Below are 10,730 nucleotides of genomic sequence, written 5' to 3'. Positions count from 1 at the left end.
TTGGCATGAATTCCGCTGGTATGTCCTACAAGGTCAATCCCACTAAAAAAAAAGTAAAAGAGTTGGTAAAAGAGTAGTCCAAGAGTTGGCGGTGGGTGGTGATGACTAGCTGCCTTCCTTCTAGTCTTACACAGCTAAATTAGGAACGGCTAGCGCAGATAGCCCTCGTGTAGCTTTGCGCGAAATTCAAAACAAACAAACAAAATATTTTTCAAAACAAGGATTTTGAAATGGTCAAGGGTATGGTTGTGCAAGTTGAAGTGTCGAGCCACTGGTTTATCTGCGTTACAAGTTATTGTGTCTCCGAGACGTTCTCGGGTACGTTCTGCTAATAATATATTGGTTTCTCCTACGTATAATTTTTCACAACATGAGCAAACCATAAAATATACGACGCATTTTGATGTGCAGTTATATTGATTCTTAATGTAAAAACTTGACTTAGGACCCTGTACAGGGATGTTCTTGAGTCAATGTAAGCACACGTGTTACAGTGTTTTCTATTACAAGGATAGCTACCTACAATAAAATTTGTGTCTGTTGAGGTGGGTGTTTTAAGGCTACTATGAACTATGTAGTTTCCAATATTGATATCGTGGCGGTAGGACATTATGGGGGGTATATTTGGTGTCAGATTCCTTTAAAATGTTAGAATTATTTACAACAGAGTTGCGAGCTAAATTTGGGGTGATCACTACCATATAAAAATGATTCCAATTCTGTTGGGTGGGCATTGAAATCATCAGGTTCACTATACAGTTTCCGTAGCCTAATGAACTGGGATTTTGGGATGTTCTTTTTCATATGTATGGGGATGTCAGAATTAAAGTTAATTAATTTATGTATGGATATATATATATATATATATATATATCAAACTATTACTGACATAGCTAATATGAATGTATCTTAGATATACACCGTGAAAGAGTAAACACAAAAATAACAACAAATGTATTGAAAGTAACTTCTATTAAACATCGAGCCTGTAATAAAATAGTTAATATTTTCATCACCAGGGTCTTCCCTCGGAAAAGTGTTGTTGTTGTTTGTTAAAGCTACACAAAGGGCTATCTTCCCACCAAATAACGTGGAAACTAACAAATATAATGTACTTTATATCATGAATGGTGAATGTAACTTACCTGTTCATAAAACTCTTCAAATATCACCTTCACCGTCTTCCTTTGTTCTTCCCAGGGCTTTGTACTGGCACAGAGGTCACAGGCAGTCATAGCCATTGCTTGTAACAAAATCCTAGAAATGAAAGATAATTTATATACACCGATAGAAATTTTTACTTGATTGAAAACATTATCTTAGTGAAGTTTATCACATAGAAACGAAAAAAAAAGTGGACATTGTTGAAAAAAACAAATCAAGAAAAATTACAAAATGTTCCCAAGTAAATAAACAAAATTTTTCTTAAGATATCTTCAGTTAAACGGCATATATATATATGCATACATCCGGTTAAGACGCTAAACAGTAGATTGAACTACATTAAAAAAAACTTGTTAACAGGTAGTTAATATTTAAGCTGTATCGTAGCTATAAATAAATCTGGGCATTTGGTGAGCGTTCTTGATTTCAGAAATTACACGTAACTTCAATATGAAAACATGACTTATACATGAACATAAGCATACCTTATATATATATATATATATATAAACATAACTAGAATATATAAACAAGAGATCACCTGTGTTCATTTGATTCTGAATCAAATCCTTCTTTATTCACAATTTCCTTTAGTCTGTCTTTGGCCGGAAAGAATAAAGCTAAATCCGTTGCTAAGATACAGTGCTTTATGTTCCTCAGGACCTTAAAAATAGTTAAACATTTGTTTTCAAAGGTTTAAATAACTGGTGTTAAAATAAATTATTTCATATTTCCGAACTCAAGTTCGTATAAGTACTGGAAAACACGACCGCTGCTAACATAGGAATTTATATTTAGGACATTTAAAAACACAAGTCCTACTGCAGCAGCGGTTTTATATAGGATAGTTTTCTTCTTGATATCTAATGGCTTTGAATTTATTAACTGTAAAATTTTCTCTAGGTGAAATATATAGCATTGAATGTTCTTCCCTTCTTTCTAATAACAACAGCTCGTGCCGTTTCGTTTTTAAAAGTATGTTAAATACATAACGTCAGACATGCGACTTGAGTCCACTCACACTTACAATAGTTAAAGCCTAAAACAGAGAAAAGGATTCGAAAGAAGAGAGAACGGCTAATACCAGTTAACATGTAATCCATGTAATTCATAACCATACTTAATTATTAATATTGTTAGTGCTAGATTATCTTTCCTCTAATAACAACATAAAAGTCTAAAGATATAGCTTTTGAGTGGATCATTTTTATTTAACTTTTTTTTTACAACGTTTCAACCACTCGGTGGACATCATCAGGTAACTGTCTCTATTTTGTGAAATACTGCACGAGCATTTTGTTCCAATTTAGAAAACATATAGGGTGACACCTGTGTTTTGATTTAAATTAGGTTTTAATTCACGAATAATTAATGCTTCTTTTATATTTCTTCTATTAATGTTGTTCTCATTGCATAATATCTTAAAGTTGTTAATGTTAATTGGATATTGATTTGTTGTGCTGTGTTCGTAAATGTGTGATGGGAGTTTGTTATGTTATTTGATCCAAATGCTTATGTTGCATCCCGTTTCGCATAAGTAAATGCATCGCATCGATCATGTCGATACTTGTAGATGCTTCCGTTGTTGAAGTTGTCAGAATAAACCTTCCTTAGATGACCTTTGATTTTAGTGCCCAGTTTTGTAATAAAAGTAACTTTGCTGTTTATTTTGTTTTTTTTATGCATGTTTCCAAATGTTTATGATGTTTTTGGTTACATAGCTGTGATATGGTAAGACACCTATTAGTATGTCTGAGTTTGTGCATTTTATTTCCTTCATGGAGTTTATGTTGTTTTCCTTTTATTTATTTTTTTCTGTTATTGAGTTTGTTTTTAGATTTAACATGTGTAGTAGCAGCAATCTGTAGCATGAACTATAATCCATATCTGACACATTTATTAATAATTGTCACTTCCCTGAACACACCGTCACTAGAACCTTAACCGAGTATAAAAACTAAACGTAATTATACATTGTTAAGAATCACTGATTCCGACAAAACACAAAAAACTTACTTGTTTATATTCACCAGGAGAGAGGTTCTTGAAAATGTTGTGTCCGTCTTGCTGTGAATAGAATAAAAATTATTTATAGATATGCCCCCTGGCCCAGCGGTATGTCTGTGTACTTACAACGCTAGAAACCGGGTTTTGATATCCGTGGTGGGCAGATCACAGATAATCTGTTCATTGTGTAGTTTTACGATTAACTTCAAGCAAACAAACAACAATTATTTATGAATACAGTTTCGTTTATAAGCACAAAGCTAAACAATGAGTTAGCTGTGCTCTGCCCAAGACGGGTATCGAAGCTGGATTTTCAGCGTCGTATGCCTCAGACTAACCGCTGAGCCATTGGTAAGCTTACGAATGCAGACTAATAATACGCTATTTAAACTCCGGTGATCTTCATTAAATATTAGCTAAGTGGAGTATACATAAGTTATCTGAAAGTAATATTCATTAAATATCCTTATCCAAACTTTTTTACACTCTTAGGAACCAAAGTTATCTGTAAACGAATTTTTTTCTTTTCAATCTGGGAAAAGAGGGCTACAAATATTAGACACATCATAAAAATATTATCATAAAATGCATAAATCATTATGAAGTAATATACGGAACAGTCTGCTGTCCTTGGCCAGGTTCAACAAGTCCAATTGTCACGCGTTCTAAAAGAAGGTAAGTCCAGAATATCTGAAGGGCAGACAGAATTTATCTACAGCTGCTGATTTTAATCATGTAGGATTAGTTATTTTCAGTACATCAAATCTTAAGAATAATATTAGTGTAAAACATGAATCAACTAAGTTGATAAGGCTTCCTGAAAATTAGCATGCCTAGTTATTTGATGCACTCTACTAGAGGAATGTTACTGGTATATACCATGTAGAAAGCTAAATGGGTAATATATATATTACCTGAAGGATGGACACGGTTTGGTTAAAATGATGATGCTCCAGAGTAGATGTGGTGTAGATGGAAGCGAGAGGAGAAGCTGATATCGCCATAAACTGGTTATTTTTTCCTCTGTGGTCCAGGTCGTGACATAAACATGATACGAAAAGTGCGAGTTCCTAAGAAATCAACAAATGTCTTACTGTGTATTGTATTAATGACTCCAGATATTTTTCTTGATGATTTTGATAGTTACGTTATGTATTTTTATCAAAAATCAAGGTTAAATTTGAAGCAGTCGTCCCTAAAATGTGGCATAAGATACTTAAAATTAAAAATAAAAGTTAAATTTAAAAATTTGAATAAATTAGTGTATCATATTTATTTAAAATAAAAATTGTTTGATGAATTTTCGTGCAAAGATACTCGAGGACTGTCTGCGCTTGACGTGCTTAATATTGAAGTCATAGACTAGTCACTAGAGGGAAGGCAAATAGTCAAAACCACCCACCGTCAACTTCTGGGATACTCTTTCACCAACGAATAGTGAGACTGACTGTCACATTATAACAGTTGCAAGGAAGAACATTTTTGGCCACGGGTTTCTATCCTGCGACCCGCATATTGCGAGTCGAGCGTTATAAATACTAAGCCATGCCAAGCCATTTTGGCTTGGTATTTAATTAAAATTTTAATAAATAAAAATAATAAGGCATCCCTCGATACAATTATAAAGTCCCGAAGATATTCACGATTAATTTTGAGAAGCCTATTTTTTGGAATATAAGAATTCATATTATTGGTTTGGTTTGTTTTGAATTTCGCGCAAAGCTACACGAGGTCTATATGCGCTGGCCGTCCGTAATTTAGCCGTGAAAGATTAGAGGAAATGCAGCTAGTCATTGCCACCCATCGCCAACTCTTGGGCTACTCTTTTACCAACGAATAGTGGGATTGACCGTCACATTATAACGCCCCCACAGCTGATAGGGCGAGCATGTTTGGTGGGACGGAGATTCGAACCCGCGACCCTCAGATTGCGAGTCGAAATTCATACGAAATAAGTCTTTTCTTTACTGATATTATAATTACTCTTTATTAATTGAATGCTGTATTATAACATTTTGTATGATGATACAAAATAATAACCAACTTTCCTTATTCCCAAAACGTATGGTAAATAATTAGTGATTTAGATACTTTCATTACTTTGACGAAAAAAAATATTTGTTTTTAACGCAATGATATAATTTTTATCAGCGTTTCGATGCCATCGTTTTGCTTTTCTTAATAGATGTGCAACTTTTTTAGTCATTTTATTCATTAGATTCGTTACTCTTGATAATATATTTTTGTAAAAAAGCCAAAATTTAAAAAAATGAAAATGCTCCATATTTTATTTAATTTCAAGAACAAAATCTTTTTCTACGTTTAGCCAGAAATGTTTATCAGCTCGTTACTTTATAGATATAAGATCCTTATTGCTTGTTTGTTGGTTTGTTATCAAGCACAAAGCTACACAATGGACTATCTGTGCTCTGCCCACCACGGGTATCGAAACCCGGATTCTAGCTTTGTAAGTCCGCAGACATACCGCTGTGCCACTGAGGGGCGATACTTATTGCAACTTCATCTCTAGCTATCAAAGCTATGTATATATTGATAAATTTAATATATGAGCTAAGTACTTATTTAAAGTGCTTTACCATCGGATTTTTTTTTTAATCCAAACATAATGACTTGCTGTATTGCTGTAAACAACAACGACACAATACAAAGGTATATTGCGATGTCACAAAGGATATACAACACTGTACACTAAGATTCAAACAGTATCAGGGTTATTACATTTTTAGGGAAGAAACCCTACATTTTAGAATGGAATTTGATTCTAAAAGTGGCGTTTACTATAGTGACATTTTCACAAGTGTTTTCGTTTTATTCAAATCAGCTGGAACCTGGTGAGGAAATTAATAAGACAGAAAACAAAATAGACATATAACAACCTCTAATGGTCTGAAGGCTCCACGTGCGTTCTTAATAATAGCATACATAGCGTTAGCTACAGTGAATCCATGTTCCCAGTTGTGATACGGCACTCGTCGATAGTTCTTCCTCACTGTTAGGGTGAACCGGATCAAACAATCCTGATCGAACCTAATAAAATTATAGATCAAATATATATACTAGCTGAAGTACCAGTCCCCTGTACAGAAATTATGTAAATCATGTGAATCCATGTTCCCAGTCGTGATACGGCACTCGTCGATAGTTCTTCCTCACTGTTAGGGTGAACCGGATCAAACAATCCTGATCGAACCTAATAGAATTATAGATCAAATATATATACTAGCTGAAGTACCAGTCCCCTGGACAGAAATTATGTAAATCATGTGAATCCATGTTCCCAGTCGTGATACGGCACTCGTCGGTAGTTCTTTTTCACTGTTAGGGTGAACCGGATCAAACAGTCCTGATCGAACCTGATAATATCATAAACCAAATATATAAACTAGCTGGAGTACCCGTCCCCTGGACGGAAATTATGTAAATTCGTGATTAATGAAAAGTAATTTTAGAACATGAAAAGTTGCTTCCCTTATATGTAATTGTGAAAAAACGCCCATAAAACCCGCAAAATGCAAAACTGAAAATTTGTATGTATTTTGTCATGGATCCAACAAACCTTCATGCCAAATTTGGTAAAGATCCATCTAGAGGGGGCAAAGTAGTGGTAAAAACCGCAAAACTTTAAATCTGTATGTATCTCCCCGTGGACCCAATGAACCTCCATACCAAATTTGGTGAAGATCCATCCAAACTCTGCGAAGTAGTTACATGGGCATACAACAGACAGTACTATTACATTTATATAGATATATTATAATAATATTATAGATCAAATACATATATATATATATTACATTTTTTCAGACTTTTTTAACAGTGGAAAGTCAATCATATATATAAGGAAGTCTCTTTTCAAAATTTAAGTCACCAGTAGCATTTTGCAATGCAATACTCGTAGATTCATGTGGATTACAGAAATATTACATTGGCCAGATCCATCTAGCTTTCCTAATCCAAATTTGGCATTTACGTGGTGATACTGTCAAATGTATCAGATTTATTTGATAAATGCACGAGTATGTGTCATTTCCTTGCCTTGTAAATAATTTTGTACATCTGGTATTTTGACATAAATTACACTATTTACTGTCGTTTTTACAAAATATGTATAAACCCTTATCTTTTTTTTTATTACACAGCAAATTTTGGAATATATTAATACTAAAAATTATAAAGAGAAAAATACACAAGAAAAATTTAGGCATGAAAGTTCTTTTGATCTATTAAAAATAACACTTGGATTAAACTGGATTTCGAATATAAAACGTTTTATTCATGACGAACACATTTTTACTTAACATTGTTTATAGCTTGAGATGTTTAGAATAAGCTTGGTATTCTTGAGTTTTGGCCTCACTCATATCTTTTAGAATCAGATTAACAAGTTATGAACGGAACATTGTCCTGAGACTTTTGAAAGTATATACATTATTCAAAACATCTTCATAAGCACGTTCTTTAACCATACACGAAAAATACTTTTATTATTATTTCCTATAATAAGTGAATACACGTTTAACTATGGTTTAAAACTTTTACAGAAACAAGCTAAATTTTAACTCACTTGTGAAGTCCAAATAGATCGACAAACATAAAGATTGCCGCAGAAACTTTCTGCTCAGAATCCAAAGAATAGGGGGAAAACTGAAAACTTTAAAAAAATATCGGTTAACTGTTTGTGACAAACAGCAGTTTATGTACTTAAAAATATATAAGGCAGTTACAATTAGTCTAAACTTTTATATTTACTCTAGGTACTGTATACATGCATAAAATAGTCCTAACAGTTCTAGATGCTTAAGTAGATCATAACTAAACTAGACACTTAAATTGGTCAGCATGTATTCTAAACATTTAAGACGGTTACAACTAATCGAACTACTGTGAGAACTACTCTATATGTTTAAAAATATCACATCAATTCTGTATGTTTAAAAATATTACATCAGTCGTTTATGTTTAATAATATTGTATCAACTCTTTTTTGTTTAAAAATGTCGCATCAAATCTTTATGTTTAAAAATATTACATCAGTAGTTTATGTTTAAAAATATTGCATCAGTTCTTGTTGTTTAAATATATTGCATCAATTTATTTTCGTTTGCAAATATTGCATCAAATCTATTTAGTTTAGAAATATTACATAATTTTTAAGATTAAATATATTGTATCATTTTTTATGTTTAAAAATATTACATCAGTAGTTTATGTTTAAAAATATTGCATCAGTTCTTTTTGTTTAAATATATTGCATCAATTTCTTTTCGTTTGAAAATATTGCATCAATTTTCTGTTTTAAACAAATTGCATCAAATCTATTTTGTTTAAAAATATTGCATAATTTTTAAGATTAAATATATTGCATCATTTTTTTATGTTTAAAAATATCACATCAGTTCTTTATGTTTAAACTATGGTATCAGTTCTTTACGTTTGAAAACGTTTTGCTTAAAAGTATTACATCACTTCTTTATGTATTAAGATGGTCACAAGTAATCTGGATGTTTAATATATCAACAGATAATTTAGATTTTTAAGATGATCAGACCCATACAAATGTCTAAGATGATTATACCTATTTTAAAACTTTTAAAAAGAGTCTCAATTATTTCAGATGTTTATGATGATAAAACGTTTTTTGTCAGAAGTACTCATAAAAGCATCTAAGAAATATAGAAAAAAACAATATGAAACTGAATCCCTAACAAATTTGTTTAAAATGTGGTTTTAATTTAATTTGATTATTTTGCTATAAGAGTTTTAGTATTGGTATTAAAGTTTCTTGACAATTATCGAATCAAAGATGTGAAAACGATAATATTTTGTAATTGAGTAAAATATATCTTTTACCTACAGGCTACATCTATTCTTCAGATGCTTTTAAGCATCATTCAATTTATTTATAATATTAACTACGTCTATTAAAGGTTTGTTTGTAGTTAATCACAAAGCAACATATAGGGCTATCTGTGCACTGCCCACCACGGGTATCGAAACCCGGTGGATTAAGGGAGAAATTATTACTTTATGAATTTTAGATATACATTTATACCCCTGTCGTTAAATTTTTATATTTATACAATTTTCGAGATAAAAAGGCTGAACACTTGGCGAGATGAAAGAAAATGTTTTCAAGGGGATAGTGAGTAAAGCTGTATTTAGGTCAATAAAGTGGTCTTATCTTTTTATTCCTAGGAACACATGTTAACGAATTCGTATTTCTATTTTCTTATTGTTGTAATTCTCAGCTTAGAAATACTGGGAGTGTTTATTTAGACCACACAAATTGAACGAACTGAAAGAAAACAGTAAGACAGCATACTCCATCAACGACTGTGTGTTGAGTAAGGATGGAGAATGTTTAATTTCATTTACTTCCATTTCCGTACACGTATTATGGTATGATAAGACTTCGAGCGCCACCTTGTATTTTTGTTCGGAACGACGAATTTTGTCGTATAACTACAAAAGAAAAAATATTGATTACAATAAGTATAAAATAAAATAATTCGTCCATCTTACGGATATACAACATTTCAAAAAATAAGTTTATCTGATCTTTAACAAGAACAACTACATATTGGTTTTATTTAATGGATAAGCCTAACATCATCACCTTTAAGACCACCAGTCGGAAAGGTTAGTACTGCCTGCACTAAACCAGTGTAAAATATTTATCTTAGATAACTACTCTTTCTTTAATAATTAGTAATCTCTAAACATCTTTTGATTCTGATTGTTAAATATTATTTTTTGATTCGGTTCTGAGGACTTATTAAGCCTTAATTTAATTCCTCAAGTCCGCCTCTGTGTGTTAAATACCGTGAATCATTGACAATCACCTGAAATATCACATTTGTTATATGATATAAATAAAAATCATTTTAATTGAGGTTAAATCGTTATTGCTCCGATTTCTATTTTATTAGGATCCTCCACACACACACATAATTGTAGATCATTCCATTTACTTATATATGCCAAATAATGAACGGATCGGTGGTGTGTCAGATAAAATCCTAACCCTATAAATGTGAATATGCTACCATGTTTTATTTAATCTACTAAATCAAAGTAAAGTCACAAACATCTCTGATCTTTAAATGGGCAAGTCAGTGACAGCCTTCTCAGCAAGAACGTGTTTATTATGGACTATTTCTTTGTTTACGCTTAGAAGATATCTGTCAACAGAGTTTATCACTAGTAAAAATTTAGAGGAAAACATCTACCACTAGAAAAATCTGTTCAGTGAAAACAGACCGAGAAAAAAAACAGTTGGAGAGACTCGTAAAGTACAACAACCTCAGCTTGTGTTCCCATTGAAAGGTTCCTTCAACAATGGTCTATACGATACGAAGCACGTTATGTAAACTGTCATATGATGGCCAAGACTGCCTGAGTTGCATCCAAACAAGGAAGAACTGCTGCAGTAATACTTAAACCTAAAACTATTGATGGACAATAAATTATTGGAGTTAGTGATCTAACCCTATGAGACTTATTTATAACTATTAAATACTAGGATTGAGGTAAAACAA

At 32.2% G+C, this 10,730-nt stretch overlaps 1 protein-coding gene across 2 annotated transcripts in view; it reads right to left on the bottom strand.

Moving 5' to 3' along the window:
• Nucleotides 1-10,730, bottom strand: part of LOC106458408 (probable 3',5'-cyclic phosphodiesterase pde-5) — a 99,450-nt gene that overhangs the window by 9,865 nt on the left and 78,855 nt on the right. For both annotated transcript variants that reach the window (XM_022384617.1, XM_022384618.1), the window contains exons 17-23: nucleotides 9,515-9,654; nucleotides 7,757-7,843; nucleotides 6,069-6,219; nucleotides 4,086-4,241; nucleotides 3,181-3,231; nucleotides 1,706-1,827; nucleotides 1,146-1,257 (exon numbers count right to left, since the gene is read on the bottom strand). In XM_022384617.1, coding sequence (XP_022240325.1) covers nucleotides 1,146-1,257; nucleotides 1,706-1,827; nucleotides 3,181-3,231; nucleotides 4,086-4,241; nucleotides 6,069-6,219; nucleotides 7,757-7,843; nucleotides 9,515-9,654 — 819 coding nt within the window. The remainder of the gene's footprint in view (nucleotides 1-1,145; nucleotides 1,258-1,705; nucleotides 1,828-3,180; nucleotides 3,232-4,085; nucleotides 4,242-6,068; nucleotides 6,220-7,756; nucleotides 7,844-9,514; nucleotides 9,655-10,730) is intronic.

This window comes from Limulus polyphemus, unplaced genomic scaffold, assembly GCF_000517525.1.
Source record: "Limulus polyphemus unplaced genomic scaffold, Limulus_polyphemus-2.1.2 Scaffold458, whole genome shotgun sequence".
NCBI classification, from domain to species: domain Eukaryota; kingdom Metazoa; phylum Arthropoda; class Merostomata; order Xiphosura; family Limulidae; genus Limulus; species Limulus polyphemus.
This window is presented reverse-complemented; position numbering and strand designations above follow the sequence as displayed.